The sequence below is a fragment of the Patella vulgata genome, chromosome 7 (assembly GCF_932274485.2).
Source record: "Patella vulgata chromosome 7, xgPatVulg1.2, whole genome shotgun sequence".
In the NCBI taxonomy this organism is placed as follows: domain Eukaryota; kingdom Metazoa; phylum Mollusca; class Gastropoda; family Patellidae; genus Patella; species Patella vulgata.
In genome coordinates this window covers 15,782,235-15,802,947 of record NC_065885.2, presented here as the reverse complement: position 1 = coordinate 15,802,947, position 20,713 = coordinate 15,782,235, and the positions used below count along the sequence as shown (strand labels likewise).

At 37.2% G+C, this 20,713-nt stretch overlaps 1 protein-coding gene across 1 annotated transcript; it reads right to left on the bottom strand.

The window, feature by feature from the left end:
* Window positions 1-370: 370 nt before the first annotated feature.
* On the bottom strand, window positions 371-20,398 carry LOC126828071 (uncharacterized). Its single transcript, XM_056102247.1, has 3 exons — window positions 20,290-20,398; window positions 2,021-2,230; window positions 371-594 (listed from the first exon to the last, which is right to left on the bottom strand). Exons 1-3 carry the CDS (start codon window positions 20,312-20,314, stop codon window positions 371-373), a joined length of 459 nt encoding a protein of 152 aa, XP_055958222.1. The 5' UTR covers window positions 20,315-20,398.
* Between the last annotated feature and the right edge of the window lie 315 nt (window positions 20,399-20,713).

Here is a 20,713-nt window from a genome sequence, read left to right as displayed (position 1 = left end):
TACATTAAAGGGACGATAACACTTTTGCTGGCTTGACAGCTCCAGAAAATAAAAAATAGCCTTATTCTAAGTACTAGATGTGTTAGTGTCCTACCTGTTGTGTAAATTATCCATTAAATCCTATTTTACTTGTCCAGAGGGTTCGAAAATATTTTTAAATCCAAGTCACATTTGAAAAGCTTTACGTCAGGCTTTTCAAATCATTTAGTTGAATTTTTCCAATTTTTTAATTTAGGTGTGTTAAGATGAAATTTATATCATCAATTAATTGGAATATTGTAAAATAGTACAATTTGTTGACCAGGATAAAGATTAGGACATATTATTCAGTTACAACAAGGGTGGTATTGAGCCTTTAAATAAAATAGATTTATTGATTTAAACTAATACATTTCAATTCAATCGGGGAAAATACGAAGTCGTTCGAACAACGTTTGGTTTCAACGACTCTTCCATTATAACATTCTACATAAAAAGGAGACCATATTCGCCCCCTCCATGCATTTATACCATTTCTCAAACCGGAACAGGTGGGAAATCTAACATTACAAGGAATACAGAATTTCGTGGTACACTTATTTCCCACATATCCACCTGAAATAATAGTTAATATGTAACATTACAGAGAAATTAAGTGAAATGAAATGGGGTTTAACAGCCTACTGTTCTGCTCCGAACTGGGCTAATGAAGACGGGCCTACACCATACAGTGTGCTACGAGGGAAATTTTGCCAGGACAGAGGCACTACGGCCTACTCTTATATCGAATTCCAACTGTCAAGGGATCTTTTACGTGCACGCCAATGTGTACTTGGGACCTCGGTTTTTCGTCCGATCCGAACGACTAGACAGCTGTCCGTCCGCATTACAGAGAATACATGTTTCCCTGGTAAAATGATTACCCTTATAATCACATGAAATGAATGACAGCTTAGCAGTGGTCCTAATATTAAAATACACCATACATGCTATCTATGCAAATTTCTCGACAGAGAAATGGTATCAGATGTTCGAAAAAGTAATGTTCAAAATTAGTTACATTTTTCAATGGAAAGATTAAATTATACTAGAAAATATAAACCACAACTACCGCTGGGGAGTTTATCACCGCTTTCACATAGGGCGATGTAGCAGGCTAAGAGAACAATGAAAATATTCAAAAGTTATACATACACCTGAATATAATTATAACTGAATATATTATCATATATGTGATAGAACTGGTTAAACACATTCCAAATATTATTTTATCACAGAGATCATTGCTACGATAGCTGTGGAATCAATGTTTCAATGACGAACGCAAAAGGAAAACACGAGTTATCCCTCTATATAACTGATTGAAGTGACGGGTGATAACAGGTACATGGACGAATTTCTGCCCACTAATAATTCCTTCGAAGACCAAAAGTTGTTGTGTGAGACTGTGAAAGGATATCTGACAATTCATAAAAAAATTTGACTGTTACTAGATAAGAGAACATGAAAGAAAAATAGAAAAAGTCGGTGCATTACCATGTTTTATAAGGATAGAATGAATAAACACGCGTGAATGTACGGACTGTTTCTATTTTATTCGTGTTCTCTTATCTAATGACATTCAATTACTTTTTTGAATTGTCAGTTATACTCTTACAGCCTCATATAACAACTTTTGGTCTTCGAAGGAATTATTATTGGGCAGAAATTCGCCCATTTACCTGTTATCACCCGTCACTCCAATCAGTTATATAGAGGGATAACTCGTGTTTTCCTTTTGCGTTCGTCATTTCCGATCGTTGAAGCATTGATTACGCCTCTATCGTAGCAATGATCTCTGTGATAAAATGATATTTGGAATGTATTTAACCAGTTCTATCATATATGTGATAATGTCTGGCACCAATATTGTCCTTTAAGTAACGATTTTCGAGTTCATGGGATTCATTATCGACTGAGTTATAAATCTATGAATGTTTTCAAATCTTGTTAAAGAGAATCAGTATCAACAGCTATAATTTAAGTATGAAAAATTACTCACATGCATCGGTTGGTTCATATTTATTACCACAGTCCACTTGATCATAGTGTTCACACTGTTGTGTATTTTCATTGAAGAGGTCGGGAAAAGGACACTCTTCAATCTGTCCTCCGGGATGTGAACAATCATAATATTGAGCACAGTTGTCTCGTTTGGGTAGTAAAACTGCTGAATATGAATAACGATTGGAACATGGGTTGTTTTTATAATCTGTAAAATAAAAAAAAGTGGTCAATTAAGTTTTAAGAAACCTGTCAATTCGATCCCAGCCTTGACACTAACCATGAAATAAAGAATTAGTAGAAAGGTCGTGCATTCATAATGTTAATATTTAAATAATATAAATTGTTGACAACTATACAAAGTAAAGTATGTAATTGACTGTAAGCTCCATTTCATTCCGTAATCACTTTAGACCTGTGCACATGTCAGAATTATTGGTGAAATGGACACGAGAAGCGGCGGAACGGCAACACTCCCTGGACAGAGTAACTATAGCTTGACAGGCTTGTAGATCTGCGTGGGTACTGAATCAGGAAGATGATACCAGCGGGGCAAGAGAGCAATATGCATTCCCAACCTTTCTTCCTAAATTTATTTTATTAAATTATTGGTGAACGTATCCAAATTTACTTTTCAACCTATGGTTCAGCCTTATAAGTAGAATACTTACATGGATTAGCTGTTATTCCATTCAACAAGACACTGGATAACAATAGCAATAGCATCATGATTATATCTTTATGGAAATACAAAGCGTCTGTTGGTGATGAGGACAACAATATAGTTTAATAACTGTTTATATACTTACCATTTCTCAATTAATTATAATATATTGTCATTTCAATTCATATTTTATATACATTTTTCATTCTTTTTTTTAATATCCTGGCAGTTCTATTAATTAATTATAATAAATTGTCATTTCAATTCGTGATGTTCCTTATACTTATTATTAATGACCTAAATATAAAATTTAGCACTTAAAAAAAATCTATATCGGTACCAGGTGTTTACAAGGTTATTAGACTGTCATCAAATAACAATTAAGCAATAAATGTTATATAATAAATGATGTAGTCCTTAAACAATGGGTTCATTTCCAACCCAAGGATTTTGAAAGGTTGAAGGATGATGGGGTAATTAACCCTGAAACAGTGAGCCATTGTCATTGTGGTGAGAATTTAGTACCATATGATATATATACATCTATTTTGCAATACAGCTCCTCACAGGCTAATTTCCAACCAAGTCTATGTTAAATTAAATCAAAGAAAAGCTTGTACTGCAACAGTTTAAAGTAGCAGATTCTGGTAAACCCCACAAATGTAAATGGAATGAAATCAAATGGGGTTTAACGACCTACTGTTCTGTCCTAGGCGTGGTTCCCCCTTGTCAGTAAAGCAGGACGGAGGGCCTGCCAAGGACAGCCAGCTAGTCCTTCGGATGAGACGAAAAACCGAGGTCCCGTGTATACATTGGAATGCGCGTAAAAGATCCCTTGGCAGTTGGAATTCGATATAAGAGTAGGCGATAGTGCCGCTGCCCGGGCAAGATTTCCCTCATAGCACACTGTATGGCGTATGCCCGTCTTCATTAGCCCAGCATAGGAGCAGAACAGTAGGGCGTTAAACCCCATTTCATTTCATTTCATTTCGTTCTGTCCCAGAAGACGGGCATACGCCATACCGTTGCTATGAGGGAAATTATGCCCGGACAGCGTCGCTACGGCCTACTCTTATATCGAATTTCAACTACCCATCCATATAACTTTATATTTTGCAACTAGATTATTTACACTAGCACTTATATTTCTTTGTTCCTCATATTCAGAATGGTTTTTGAACAAGTCAAGGTTTGACCATATACATGTATGTATTTTATCATCCATAGTATTGAGTATTACAAGTTCCTGTTTTTTTACCATAATAAATTCTACTTTCATACAATCACTTTTGTACATGTCATTTGGGCTAAACCGATTTTTTGGCAGATTTACAGCAAAATGTTCACGAAGATTAAGGACAATCACACTAAGTTCTCTAATAATTTCGATCACGCGAAGTGGCTTTTTAAATGCATATAACAGTTCATTCTGCATCAAATTATCATTTAGCGTTTTACATTCTGGTTGAAATGAATTTACAGGATTTAAAGAACCACTTCCTTCGATCAAGTTGTTGTGGGACTTTCCCCTTGTCGGTGATGCAGGACGGAGGGCCTGACAAGGACAGATGTCTAGTCCTTCGAATGAGACGAAAAACCGAGGTCCCGTGTAAACATTGGAATGCACGTCAAAGATCCCTTGGCAGTTGGAATTCGATATAAGAGTAGGCGATAGTGCCGCTGCCCGGGCAAAATTTTCCTCATAGCACACTGTATGGCGTATGCCCGTCTTCATTAGCCCAGTATAGGAGCAGAACAGTAGGACGTTAAACCCCATTTCATTTCATTTCATTTCGTTTGAGACTTTCTAAAGAGCAACAAGCCAACAGTGAGGCTAATGCCCTCCGCCGCAATCCCATCAATTAAAAGCAAAATTGTTATGTTCCAAAGTCTTGACCAATCAAAATGCTTATCGCTACTTAGCCTAAGTAGAAAATTTTCATCATTGAGTTTAGTCAAGATATTGATATGAATCTAAAATCGGAGTTTCATCACTTTCGGTTAATTAGAACCAAAGTTATTCGCCCCAAAGCATCAACCAATCAAATGGCTTACCGCCGCATAGTCTTAGTGCGAAATGCGCATGATCGAATTCTACCAATAGACACCTATACCAAGTTTGAACAATTAGAAGGCGCGTTATTGCGTTCCAAAGATCAGATTGAAGTCTATACTTAACCAAAGCGCATCATCGAACTTAGTCAAGGTATTGATGCAATAGAACTACACAAAAGGTTTCACCACCCTCACTCAATTAGAATCAAAGTTATCGAGCTCCAAAGTCGCGACCAATGAAATTGCTTATCGCTCTGCTTACTCTGAGAAGAGAATGCTCATTATCAATCTTCCTCAAACAATTCTCATCTTCTAACTCAATCAATGCATTCACCTAATGAACACCTACACCACGTTTGGACGTTCTACCTCAATTAGAAGGGAGTTATTGTCTTCCAAAGTCTTGACCAATAAAATTGGTTATTACTCTTCTTACCCTGTACAGAAAATGCTCATTATCAACGAATCAACTCGCTCCACTTACCCTTGACAGAGAATGAAACTATACACCAAGTATACACTCTCACTTCATTACAATCAAAGTTATCGTGTCCCAAAGCATCAACCAATCAAATTGCCTATCCCAACTCAATCAAGGTATTCGCCCAATCAACACGTACACCAAGTTTGAACATTCTACATCAATTAGCAGGAGATGTATTGTGTTCCAAAAAGAGTGACGACACGTTTTGATAGTCCCCTGTCTACTTCGAAAGGCGGGTGGGGGTGGGGGGAATGACAGATTAAAAGTAAGAGTTATGACTTTTATGTGGGGCTTCGTAAGGGATATGGGATCCGAGAAGGGGTCACTGTTTCGCGGGTTCACGCGAGTGCACTAGTCCGAGGGTTCACGTAGGTGCACTAATCCGCTACTATAAATATGGGTATCAAAGAACCCAGCAGGTATGGTGGCTGATTGGTAACATGTCGTGGTGTCGCCCTTCGTAGGGGACAACCCGACATTACAACATTTTAACCCGACAATACGACATTTTTTACCAGAAACCACATTAAAACTGTCGTAATGCCGCGTAAAAAAGATCGCTGTACGTAATCACAATGTATATTGTGGGGAAGAAGGCCAACAACACGACATCACGGCATTTTAACAGGACAATACGACATTGTCACGCGACATTACGCGACTAGTGCACCCGCGGCTTAGTGAACCCGCGGACCAGTGAGCATTCCCATTGGATCCACCAATGGCACTTCAAGGGAACTCCAATGTCCCACAATCAGAAACCTTTCTTGCTGAACGATTTGGACTATAGCCCGGCAACCAGCCTTCTGAATTACAGAAGTTCATACGTGATCTTAGATTCGGATAATAATTTACGTTCATATCGAAAAGGATTCTCCGTTTTGACATAATTTGCGTTTACATTTATGAAGTTGATTGGTATCAGAAACTAATCCAGTCAAAGTAGGGGGTGGTGGGGTCCATCTTTCCTAAGGACAAGGATTGTGTTTATTTACAAGCAAAAAACCTAACACAATAATCAAAAGGAAGTAGAGTAAATTAAAATAAACTAATGACAGTTGATAATCTTATTACGGAAGCAAAATCGAACTCATCCAATCTAACTATTGCATACTTTACCACTATTTCTGTAGGGGTGGGGGGTTACGAACCCTATCGATACTCAGTGTTACGCGACCTTTCAGCTTGGTTCTCCATTGCCAGTGACGAAGGGCGGAGCGGGGCGGGATTCCCACCCGTGTACACGTAAAAGAACCCTTGTCAGTTGGAATTTTATGAGGAGTAGGATCAATAACCAAACCCACCCTAAACAAAGGAATACACCACTGTCTACTTCATTCGAAGGGTAAAAATGTATAATTTACATACATGTACAGGCAAATGACAGATGTTATGAACTGTAACAGATATGCATTATGATAAATTTTCCTGTGTCAGCTTGCAGTAATATTCAAATCAAGAAAAGTTTTCATCTTCACATCCTTGTTAATTAAGCACCACCTTACATTTAGCCGCACGAAGTGCCCCTGGAGATTAACGTCCGCTTCCACTGATATCGCAGACCAAAATATACGAAACGATTCTGTCAGATTTAAACTCAGCACTGGTTATAAATACTGATAAAATCCAAATCATGATTTGTAATCGTTATAAGTAATGATATACCTATATTACATAATGACAATGATATACAAATCATGTTAATTAACAATAATTGATATACATGACCACCTGAGCAAGGATGATTGAACTATTTTGTCAGTTTTTCACAATAATATGGTAGTATGATGTGGTATTTGGTTACTGCTGAGTAAATCGCCCTGCCGGTGTTGGCCAAGAAAGTTTTCCCTTTTCATTTGGTTACTGCTGAGTAAATCGCCCTGTCGGTGTTGGCCGAGAAAGTTCTCCTTATTCAGTAGTGCAGGATTTTGAAAGGCATAACTTGAACCTCTTATATGAACAATATTATTTTTTACATAAATGATCCTTATTCCTTGTCTGTATATGAATTTTTTTATTCGAATCACCGGAAAACGCCGAATCGTTGCGATATTAAAACTGATATTAACAAATAATTTCTTTACTTTATTTATTGTTACAAAGTAGCCATGAATTACATGTATGTATGAGTAATTTTTTAAGTTGCTTTTGCAGTAAAAAAAGTTATCAATTATCATTCGATTTCAAAGTAAAACAAATAATCTGTATATCCAATACATGAATCACCCATTCCAAAAAAATGGCGTCTCGCTGTTGCATTGTCGGAGATCCGTGAGCAAACTCACGAGGCCGCCATTGCTTTGCATGGGATTTCTCTGACCAAATTGCGAAAAACGCCGTTACATAATGATGATTCAGTTCGAATTTCATGAAAATCGGACTGAAACTGCCAGACAAAATGGCCGCTCTATGTACGCAAATAGTGTTAAAGTATGTAATATCAAGGTTGTGGACACTCTACAGGTCACAATTTTGATCCGATTTTGATGAAACTTACCACATGTGTTTATGTTTCAAAGATCTCGGTTCCTTTCGATAGTCGTGTATATCGGACCGTAAGTACCTGGATTATGGCCCCTGATTGTACGAAAAAATCGCGATTTTAGTTTATGGACCTTCTATAGGTCAGAATTTTTATCCGATTTTAAAACTCGTTGAAATATATCACTTGTATACTCTGGTGATGATTGAGTTCGCATTTCGTAAAAATCTGACTGAAACTGATCGACAAAATGACCGATCTTTGAACGAAATAGTGTAAAAGTATGTATTACCAAGGTTTTTGTCCAATTTTGATGTAGCTTATATGTTTATACCCCAAAGAACTTGGTTCCTTTCAATATTCATATCGGATCGTAACTTCCTGGATTATGGCCCCTGATTGTGCAAAAAATCCAGTTTTTCGCTTATGGACCCTCTAGAGGTCACACCTGTTATCCGATTTAAAAAAAAAAAACGTTTAAATATATCAGTGTTACAACCTAATGACGGTTTAGTTCGAATTTCGTGAAAATCAGACCGAAACTACCGTACAAAATGGCCACCCCTTATACGCAAATAGTGTAAAAGTATGTAATACAAGGCTGTGGATCCTCTAGAGATTAGATTTTTATCAGATTTTGATGAAACTTAAAATATATGTTTATATTGCAGAGATTTCGATTCCTATTGATATTCGCGCATTATGTTCCCTGATTGTACGACAAATCGCTTTTTTAGCTTGTTTTCTGTCCATCTCTTGCAAAATGTAAACGATTCTTGCATAGTAACCGCTTGTTAAGGTTTTCACACTTTGATATGGCTTTAATAACATAAAAACAACCTACGCTATACTTGTATGAATATCTCGTAAAAGCCATGGATGGTACTTACAGCCTTGGGGCCTGCAGGCGAAACAACCCGACACAGCCACATCATAAGTCCAGCTCTAACTAGATTAAGAAATAAACCTTGAAATGGGTCATATTGACATGGAAGTTTGTTTTTTGCTTGTGAAGCCTGGTAATTACAAGACATGGGTTATATTGACAAGATAGTTTGGTTTTGCTTGTGAAGCCTTGTAATTACAAGAGTATTAATTAATTCAGCACCATAGGCGTACGAGCTGGGGGGGGGGGGGGGCACCAAATGCTGGGAAAATTTGGGCACACAATTGTATTTTGCAAAAGTTGTATAAAAAAAGATATTGTGTTCTTGAATGTGTCCAATTTAACAGCGAATTTAGTATTATTATGTAACATACTAAGAACCTAACTACATTTTTTGGGCACCAACCACCACTGCCCCCCCCCCCCCAGTCAAAAATTTCCCCGTACGCCTATGTTCAGCACATATCTTAAAAGATACTTTTCTTTCTATTCGAAAATATCAGACCTTATGATCTACGTGTCGTGCGTCAAAATACGCGGAACTCGGTCACAAACATGGGGCAATCTCGGCTCTCAGAGAAAAGTTTGCCGTTCGTTTCTCTCCGGGAAATCTCGCCGGTCATGTTTCAGTCTGAATTCTGTTCCTAAGATCCTCCCCAAGTGGCTACTGATTGGTTGGATTAGGCATCGGTTCGTCGCACGAGTTACATATTAATGATCCTTGGTACATTTTCCACATCTTGACATCAAAAGCTCATATGAAAACAGCCGAGTTGATGATTTACTGGGACCTCGGCGATATGAGCGGAAAATCCGCGAAATTTCTGAACAAACGCGAGTTTGAGCCGCTATCATGTGACATTCGAAATGACCGTCGAGATTTCCCAGAGAGAAACGAACAGTACACTGCCCTCTGGGAGCCCAGATTGAAACATGGGGCTGTACACCTCCATGGTCACAAAGCACTCACCTAGATCTATCCATGTGACCGTATGATATACAGCGCGCGTCAAACTACCCGGACCTCGGTCAAAACCATGGAGCTGTACATCCCCATGGTCACAAACATGGAGCTGCACGCCCCCACATGGTCACAAATCCCTCACCTGGATCCACCCATCGTACTACTCGGAACACGTCCACAAAAGTCTTCACCTGTATCGATGCACTTGGATACAATGACGCACATAAAACACAGAATATAGACATTTAGCAACATATATATAACCTCGCACAAAGTTCCAAATCGAATCAAATACTTTCTCAATCTATAAAGGTATCAAAATAGTTATTTACAGACTAACAGTAACGGAAGTCTAAACTAGGTTGACATTAAAAGTCTGAACAGAATACTAACTATAAGGTTTCATAGTAATATTGATGATGATGAGTTAGTTGTATTTTACGTCCGCTTCCACCGAGGTGATATCTCAGACAACATAGTAATATTGATCTATCCTAGTTTATATTCGGTTACAAAAATCCTTGATATTATTGAATTGAAGACAATATGTAGGTACATGTAGTTGTATCTTTAATGTAATTTCTCTGTCACACATGCGTGGGGTATTGGCGATAAATACGACAGATATTGACACGGCCTCGGGCACGAATAAGATGATTTTCATTAACCGAATTAGCAATCGTATTAATTTTCAAGACTCCTGGTCGATTTGGAGTTTCGCCACACATTTCAGACAAAAAATCTGAACGCTCCTTAATTTTAATCTGAAGTTGATATTTTCTTTATCTTTCTAAGCTGCAGTTTTATCGGATTCTACAAATCAACCATTTCTATCGATAACTAAATTAGAATAAGAGCTTTTTTTTATGACGACAGCCTTATAAGGAGAAAACAGGATGAAAAAGTACGATAAACATGTGTTATCTATATGAAGTAGGATTATGTATCTTATAATCAGCATCATTCTACACGAAAAGTCTTCCGTACAAATCAATAAAACCAATCCCCACTGACACGTTAGACAACAGTTCACCAAGTTTCAAAATATTTTAGGCTGTGGTCGCAAGCTTTAAAAAAACTAAATGAATAACAAGACGATAAACTTGATTGGAGCACATGTGTCAACATGGAAATCAGTTTATGACGACCTAACATTAGACACCTTGTAAATTACAATAATGTTAAATCTGTTTCGGTTTATGTCGGCTTAACCACAGACACCTTGTAAATTACAATAATGTTAAATCTGTTTCGGTTTATGTCGGCTTAACCACAGACACCTTGTAAATTACAATAATGTTAAATCTGTTTAGGTTTATGTCGGCCTTACTATAGACACCTTGTAAATTACAATATCGTTAAAGCGGAATCTATAAAATGCATATCATTCCAAATCGGATCCAAAGCCGTTCACTACTTACATGACGAAGATATATGCAGGCGATACGTACATGTATTATGATAATTAAAATTTGCCAACGTCACCTATACTATTCGTGGACAAAATGTATAATTAGATTGAATCCAAGCCGGAAAATCATCTATCGTTGATATGTAGATTTTGATTTTTTTAATGAAACATAAAAAAAAAAATCAATTTGCATAGATTAAATGAAATGTTTTTTAACGTCCTACTCCTAGTGGACTAATGAAGACGGAGCATGGATTAAACCGTGGAAATTATATATTATCAAATGACGTCAACAACTTTTATGAGGCTTGGCTCAGGCGGTTAGGCTATATGAACCACCCAATGCTAATTGTGCACTACTAAACAAGACTTCATAATTACAGGATAGAACTCCGGGAGCCATTTTTCTCGCAATAGTTAACCGTAATGAAGTTAGATAACTGTAGTAATCAAATCATACATCCTAATCAAGTTTCGTTATACTGTCATATATGATTTAAGATTTGATTACAATACCTTGTTTGCATCGCAGGGACTACAATTATCATTTAATCTGTATTAAGTTTTACGCGGTTGAGTATCCTGAAACGGGATATTCACCCTTTCATCAAAAGTGAAATCTTTTTGAACAGAAAAATATAAGTGAATAGGATGCAGTAACAAGCAAAAATGCTTACATAAACTGTTTCCGTAATTATGATCATAACATATAATATATTATGATGACCTAGAAAGATATATATATGTAAAATATTTTGTGATTTAAGCCCACGGTATGGATAAAATATGTAAATTCAAAGCTGGAAGCAGGGAATTCGAAGACGAAAATGATTATTTTCATTAGTTTACATAATCATGTCATTTTCTGGTTTCAACTTTCAACTAGAAAGATATATATATGTAAAATATTTTGTGATTTAAGCCCACGGTATGGATAAAATATGTAAATTCAAAGCTGGAAGCAGGGAATTCGAAGACGAAAATGATTATTTTTCATTAGTTTACATAATCATGTCATTTTCTGGTTTCAACTTTCAATTAATCATCTGTAACCAATGTCCGGAAGGTCTCCGTTTAATGAATAACTTATCTGAAGTCTTATTAAAGGGGCATTGCGGGATATTACATAAAGAGCTGATAGTTGTAGCTATAATAGTTTAAAAATAGATAACTTAAAGAGAATATGCTGAAAATTTCAGTTACATTACTTTATATAACATTTAAGGTCCAAAGAAAGACCTACAATAGGCAGATTTACCTCTTGCATAATGTATGTTGTTCAATGAATACACATGTATCATTGATTTGTTTTAACAGTAATTATATATTCTTGACATGGGAATTCAATGAGATACACATGCGTTAAGCATATTTTAAATTCTATTCCTACAGTGACAGGTACGCAGATTTGTTCTGGATCTTCTGCAGCAACGCGAGAGATTTGCTTCGAAGATCATAGTAGCAATGAGTTGTAGTAGTCCAGCTAGCCTCAACTAACATTTTGAAAGCTTCTAAATCGATATATGGACGAATATTACATATTTTATAGAGAAGATAGTTACATGATTTACAAATATTAGCAATATGATTAAGCATAAACATAGAATAGAATTGAACATCAAGATTTCTTACAGATTGAACGCAAGCAATATCAGGATTACCAAATTTGATAACTTTAGTTTTGTTATATTCAGTTTCACCATATTAATTCTCAACCAATTTGGAATATCACTGACACAGATTTCTGGTTTAGGCCAAGCTAAATATAATTTAATAAAATATTATCCCTTTAGAATAACAGACGCAACGTTCCTCTGCAAACAGTATCAAAAATATAACATGTACTGACAATAATGAATGAAATCTAATAAATGAATTGAAATGCGATATAAATGCATGTATAATAATTCAAATATTATGTGAATGAAACGATAATGCAAAAACTAAATGATGAAATGATAAACACATTGTAAATATATACATCCTATATACTGTATGATGGGTCTTTATGTACGAATGAGGGGGGTTGGATGGTTAGCGTGCGCGCGCTGTATCATAAAGTCTGTCATTGGGTCGACTGGCGTGGTTTCGAATCCCCGGTTGTACGTGGCAAGGAGTAGGGTCGCCTGTCCTCCGGTTTCCTCCCACTGCTAAAGACGCCTACGCGCAAGCGAATTATGTAAATAAAATTAAACCATATCTTAGTCCCGAAATGACCTAGTTTGTGTCGAGTGGACGTTAAACCCCATTTCTCTCTCTCTCTTTATGTACGAATGAAATGTTTAAAAAAACATAAAAGCCCAAGATAACTAGCCTCAGATGACGACTTTAAAATGATAAATAATTGCGAATCATCTGCATAAAGAGGAAAGTTAATTTCATAGCTACGGATTATATCCCCTATGGGGGTTGTTTACGTATTGAAAATAAATGATCATGATTTTTGCGTCGAGTTATAATTGGTGTCTCTGTTCAGAAACCTCAGATGTTGCCGAGACACGATATTCTAGATAATAATTTAGAAGGTCAGTTTGAAATTACTGAACATCAATTGTCTTGGCGTTTCTAAAGGTATAGGATTTGGAAACTATATTTTGCATTATTTCTTTCTGTCTGTATATCTTTACTTTGTCAAATTGTAGCACCATGGGTTGTTGTCAGACACGGAGAGTGGAAGACGCTAAACCGGTCGCCTCGTCCCGCGTATAACCATGCGTCGTTTCTTACTACATGATCTTCTAGCTAAGTATTGTTTCTGATCGCATATGTAATTCCTTAACTGGTTAGGACGTATCTTTAAATGTCACTCTGACATCCCGCATTATTGACATCTTCACGTTGTGATTGAATATACTGCATCTTAAAGGATATCATCAACAGGAACAACAAATACCACATTTCGGTTCTACCTTTTTTTAATTATGCACTGCTACATATAGGTTACATAGTAAGCGTTATAATAAAGTTATTCTCTCTAACCCAATCCCTGGCGAGTCTGCTGATGGAAATTCCATACATCTTGTCCCTACAAGAACTTCATGGCTCTCTCACCTAGTACACACATTCTATTAATTATATATTCTCAGATTCAATCATTAATTATTCTATTGGCTAATTATGATGTAATTAATCATGTGAGTGGTCACTCATGCCAAATATGAAATGGTAACTTCCCGATGTCTATTATATTATATATTCTCAGATTCAGTCATTAATTATTCTATAATTACGATATAATTAATCTCGTGAGTGGTCACTCATGCCAATTATGAAATGGTAACTTCCCGATCACGTGCTTTTAGACATAGAACTTAGACCCCTTTTCCTCACAATATTTCATAAACAATTTAATTTGTGTTTTAAACTAAACTCATACCATAGCTAATATCATGACAATGGAGAATAATTAATCAAGGCCATAATATTATAATACATGTGTGTTCTTTAGCACAAATCTCCATCCATTACTACAAAATTAAAGTCATTAATGTATTAAATAAATTTTATATGCTTATCATTGCTTATGTGTGTATATTTGATGATTATCACCCTTTATGACTCGTTATCGAAAGTTGTATTTAAATCTTTGCAAGCGCGAATTCACATGTTTTTGAAAATCTACTTCCAAATCATTGTACACTACACGGCGGACGGTTTCTCTCTATGGCCCAATGAATAATCCTCTAATTACTAATAGACCGGGGGGCTCAAATGGGCACAAAACCAGACCCATCTGGTATTTTTTTTGCGTAGAATACGATGCCGAGTGGTAATCAGTCAGCCGTTTTCGTGATATTCGGGATCAAAGGTTAAATGAGGTCATTTACATTGAAAGTGAATACCCAGCCCGCTCTAGAGCGTCCACAAGCAATTGTGGACGCCGGACGGACGGACGGGGGCGACGGCAATATACGACCACATTTCAATGTAGGCGTATAAAAACTAAAGAGAAAACTATTGTAATTAATAATAGGGACATTTAAAATTCATCTGCGTTCTTTTTGACCCCGGAAGTCAAAAAGTGAAAATTTCCGTTTTTGCACTAGGAAGATTTAAAGGAATACACACGTCAGTGTAGAATATAAAGATAGGTTGCCAGGCAGCTAAATCTTCGAGGCAGTCAACAAGAGTTGTCGCATATTTTTATGTTTTTCGGTAATAAAACATTTATAATACACTAAAATCTAATTAAAAGTAACAACTCATTAAGTAATTATCAGAAAATCATTAGAATTTGTTTGGTTTTAATAAAGTTCCGCCCCCTGCTAATGTTTAGTATACGAAACATTTAATATCTTGGATTTAGCTGTTCAAGTTATCAAAATTCATTGAAAATCAATATACTTGTTCGTCTCAAGACCTTAAACTCTGTTTATCAATCAGAAGTTAATCAGATGATAACTTTAGCCTCTAGGGCGCCCACAAGATTTTTTGAAGTGATCAAGGGCCATAACTCTGGCAGTAATTATCGGAAATCGCTGAAAATCAATAGGCCTCTTTGTCTCATGACCTTAAACACTGTGTATAAATTTAGAGTCAATCGGATATTACCTTTAGCCCCTAGAGCGTCAGCAATTGTGGACGCCGGACGGCCGGACGACAATATACGACCACATTTTAATGTAGGCGTATAAAAACTAAAGAGAAAACTGTTGTCATTAATAATAGGGACATTTAAAATTCATCTTTAGGGGTCTTAGCACCGTACGTTTACTTTGGAATGTCGAAACAGATATTGCATAACAGAACCAAAACACTTCGAAACTTGTTTCAAAAATACGTAAAAACTGTCAAATCGAAGACTCTCCGATTAATTTCACAACGATTGCTATACATAATTGAATAGTCTCATGGTTGGACCCCCGCCCCGCACTGAGCCTCCAGACTATATCCCATGTCGTGGGATTTCATGAGATGGGCAGATAACTCTACAACACGATCTAACAGTTCAGAACCGAGATGGATTAAGATTAGTAATCCCCAACCCCCATTGCCCTCAATGTTAAATCCATTGGGCTATAACATTTTTGGACCAAGAAATGGTCGCCGAGCGCTATCCATCGTTCTTGGGGGCTAAGCTCTTCCAAAAAGCACATGGTTCCCCTGTGGAACTTGGCATGCTTGTTCCTCAGACAACTGTTCTAGTCCAGGCATTTTAACTCAACTCCGCCTCATCCACCCCTGGAAGTTGCTGCAATAGAAATGCCGACCACGGTTTATGGTCGATCTAGATGTATATTATTACCAAAAAAGCCTTAGTTCGATACCCGCGACCAAATTGGTTGGAAAATGCCAATATTTATCATTATCATTAATTGGTGTCAGAGTATACGTTTTAGATGTAGCTGATTCCATTTTCATTAGGTAAGAGTAGATAACGAACTGACAGTTCTCGCTAAAATAGTTAAAAAATAGATAATGACCTCGCTCGGGAGGCATTTCATCGGAGGTCTCCGGTATGTATTGACGTCAGTGAGACAGTGACTAAAGGTAAACGTTAGCTTGGTCGGCCATTTATTGATTTAATCTTAAATGGACGACTCTTTAAATCCAAGCTGTATCCAAGTCTGTATGAAACAGAGTTGAGTTTGATTTTGTCATGTAAATAAGCAGATTTAGCTCTCGCATAATGCATGTTTAATTGGTTCCCCTGGACTAATATCGGAAGAAATCCCATTAGAGATTCGAGACCAGCCTATGGCCAAACCTATTGAAGCACACGACGAATTTATTTCACAAAATAATCCAAATGGTGAGACAATGCTATGATGAGAAATGATGGTTGTATTTTACAGCCTGGTGATGAGGGACGAAATTACTGCCATCGAACAAATATTGAAGTAGGTTGAAAAGCCATGGAAGGTCCGTGTTGCCTAATTTCGTTTTTGTGGACCATTGTTTTTCTACATGGTCTGATAGGGAAGAATAGGAGGCGGTAATGGCTGTTACATCAAATTGAGCCCGCGCATTTTTTTCCAGTTCTTACTTGCATTGGCGCGCCTTTGTAATTCTCTTTTTGCGCCCCACCACCGCCTGTCTGTCCACACACATCTGTATCGTATGTTTGTTACACTTTATGGGGCACAGTAGCACTGCTTCTAATTTACTTCAAGTCTCACTAGATTAATGTCCAATCGTCATTTATGTCCTATTTTGGCATGTCGACAAAATAGTTGTTGCGAGTTCTACTGTTTACATTTGTTACAACGGTCACATACTAATGTTGGCATCACGGATCGTATAGACCTCGAAGCAGACTCCTCCACTTCAACAGCTTTACAACATTTTGCAATATTAGTTGCATGATAGTAAAATTTGAGACATTTCACATGGAATTTTTCACCGAGCTTGAAATCACGACCATAATTTCTCAGCTTAGCCGCCTTATTAAAACCGACAATACCCTCTATTGCCAGGATTTCTGTGGGCAGTTCATTATCTAAAGGTTCACTACATACCTGACAAATGGGCGAAACTGTATTCATTCTCATCATTTTGTGAAATAAATTCACCACGTTTCAATAAGCGTAACCAGCTTCCGCAATGAGCTGAGAATGGCCCTAGTCGACATGCACGATACGCTGCGAGTTGGGGCCGGTCCCAGTTGTAGGCCGGAGAGTCCAAATGAGATTTAGTTGAAACTGAATACATGTCATTAAGTCTAAGGTAGGAGTCTTACTAGTCGCCAATCGGAAACCTAGATCTCTAATTAGAATCCATCCTATAATAACGCGGGGAAATCATTTAATCCCCAAACTATTTAAGAAAATGGGTTGAGGCTACCTCGAAAACGTATTTTGACACCAAAACTTGATCCGTATGTAAAATTCGAATTTTCGCGCCCAAACTGGCCGCTATCTTGAATGACCTCAAATATTTACTCAGCGATATCAATTTGTACGGAAATGGATTCAACTAGCCCGAAAACGTATATATTTGGATACCATACTCGATCATATTATGATAATTGCGTGGAAATTGGAAATTACAAACCAAAACAGGCGTCCATTTTGGATTTTGGCCAATCTGACCCATTGGACACGGATTTCGGTCTGGGAATTTTTTGGGTGATAATATACGTCTAGACCGACCATAACCCGTGTCGGCATTTCTGTTGCAGCAACTGCCCACACTTAAAATATCTTTCCTGGACGACTTCACACTCTGTGATCTTGATAGATAAGGTCAACATTTTCTTGAAGGGCGTTGGCCATCTCGATTTTTTTTGCTGCGCGCAAATTAGGTGAAATAGATACTAGTTTTAATCCAGGTGGGATTCTTCAAATGGCTCAATAAATAATTTCTGCAATGAAATGAAATGGGGGTTTAACGTCTTAATGTTTTGCTCCAAACTGGGCTAATAAAGACGGGCATACGCCATACAGTCTGCTATGAGAAAAATTTGCCTGAACAGCGGCACTACGGTCTACTCTTATATCGAATTCCAACTGTCAAGGGATCTTTTACGTGCACGCCAATGTGAACACGGGACCTCGGTTTTTCGTCCCATCCGAACGACTAGATTTCTGTCCTTATCAGGCTTTCCGTCGTGCATCACTGACAAGGGATAACCACGCCGGAATATCTGGATGAACCTCCAAGCTAGCGAGCCAGCGTCTTATCCACTTAGCCACCGTGATCCCAAAATAATCTCTGCAACGGAGTGCCCTAAGTGGACGAATGTTGGAAACAAGTTGATAAACAAAGATAGTTTGCTAATAGGTTTATCTTTTGGCTAAAACAATCATAATATTATTATATCCATCAAGGTGTACAAAATTTCCATTTGGAAATGAACATTACGATAATTTTGTAGATGCCTGGCGGTTGGCGTTTTTCAGCTTAGGTGACATGTTTACGCGCCACTGGGTTATGGCGTTATTATTATTTGGCAGGTGTGATAAGAAAATGAAATGAAATGGGGTTTACCGTCCTACTGTTCTGCACCAAACAAGGCTAATGGCTTCTGTCGATCTTAATGCTGCTTAATGAATGTGATAGGATGGCAGTTGTCTGAGTTTTTTTTGCCTTACTAGCTATTTCAATGCGTTGTATTGGCCAACAGTTCCAGGTGTTTAATGCTGGCTTGGTTATAAAAATACCATAGCCTGGCGCGATTGGGCGTTCTGTTTTCTTCAAGACGCATTTACATACGGAGTTGGTCGTTCTTGCTATAATAGTACAAAAATAGAAAATGCAAAATGAATATATTGAAAATTTCATTCAAATGAATTTTTTCTGAGCGAAGTTAACACTTTTTGGAGTTTTAACAATATGTGGCATTATCTTAACCACGGTACAGATTATTCGAGGCTCAGCCCCGCTTTTCAAATTAAACCATTAAATGACTGAAGCGTTCTAATCTACATGTACTTAAAAACACAACCAAGTCTGTCCTACGTCGCTCGTGTAGTGAGATACCCTGACATTTTTACTTGTGCGCAGCCCATTTAATTGGTGTTTATCAGGGAATCCAGTATTTTACTAGATTGGGCGTCTTTTCTTTCCATTTATACCATCATGGCATACTTTTATTGGAAATAACGACCCTTTAAATGCTTTTGTCGGAATGCACCTGTTAAAGATGGGTTCCCGCGTACAATATGGGTGATTTAATGGTATATATGGACCAAAAACATATTCAAACTAATTAATTTGTCATAATTATGCTTCAAATCCTTCTCAAACATTGTAATTGCGAAGGAATGCCCTGCTATTAAAATTCGATCAAACCAGGTCATGTTTACGTCACGTCTTGGGAGTCAGAGGAGAATTCATTGCATACACAAGACGATGTTGTCTTTGATCGCTTACTATTTTTTACAAATATCGAATCCTAATTAAATTCTCAGAAAGTATTGTACGTCTAACTCTTCATAAAGTTTATCAACTTGTACATCAAGCGCTCAATGTTCGCTTGTGACCTTTGACATCACGCTCGCAGAAGTTCCTAATCGTCGGGCTGTTGATTAGGGGAACCCTTACATTTTTGTCCTGTATACGCTCCATGAGTGTTTTTCGAGAAATCCAGTATTTTTCTAGTAAGATTGAATATCTCTACTTTCCATATATACCAACATTGCCATACTTTTATTGGAAATAACTACCCGATAAATACTTTTCTGGGAACCCATCTTTAACGCCTTTCCCCACCCCCGGTTTCGGACATTCTGAATACGTCACTGAAATTTCATGTTGTTGGATTAATACGACTTTCTTAAATCATAGTGCAAACATTATGTACGCCCTAGGACGTTGTTTAGAACAGGCTGAGAATACCAAACTAATGATTTTATTTGAGTGAAAAAAGATAATACATACTGGTTTTATTTGACAAGCCACCCATAGATGCAATTAGCTGTCTGTGTTTACATCCAGAAACACGCCGCGACGGTATTCCTCAAAGGATGTTGCATGCTGAATTAACCACAGCTTCCAAGTATAGAATTTATAAAGAAGAATATTGGACAGCGGTATTAAAAATTTCTAATGTTTGCTTGTTGATGTATTAGGATAATTCTAGTTCAGTAGAAGCCAGTGTGGTATATTGTACGTTACAGTTGAACACAATAACATGAATAATACACCCGGGATAAAAATCTAACCACGGCAAGGTTAGTAAACCCGGACGCTCAAAGAAATGCAATTTGTTGGCAAATATTAGCATTACTAGAGTTATTGTTAAGCCCAGGAGAGCACACGGTGCTTAAAGTCTACAAAGAGAATAACAACTGTTTGAAGATTT

Coding starts and splice junctions, on each gene's coding strand:
- LOC126828071 (XM_056102247.1), bottom strand. CDS start 20,314: ATGGGTGGCTTGTCAAATAAAACCA. Junction 2,231..20,289: donor TGGCTTGTCAAATAAAACCA/GTATGTATTATC, acceptor TTTATTTTACAG/ATTATAAAAACAACCCATGT. Junction 595..2,020: donor ATATGAACCAACCGATGCAT/GTGAGTAATTTT, acceptor CTATTATTTCAG/GTGGATATGTGGGAAATAAG.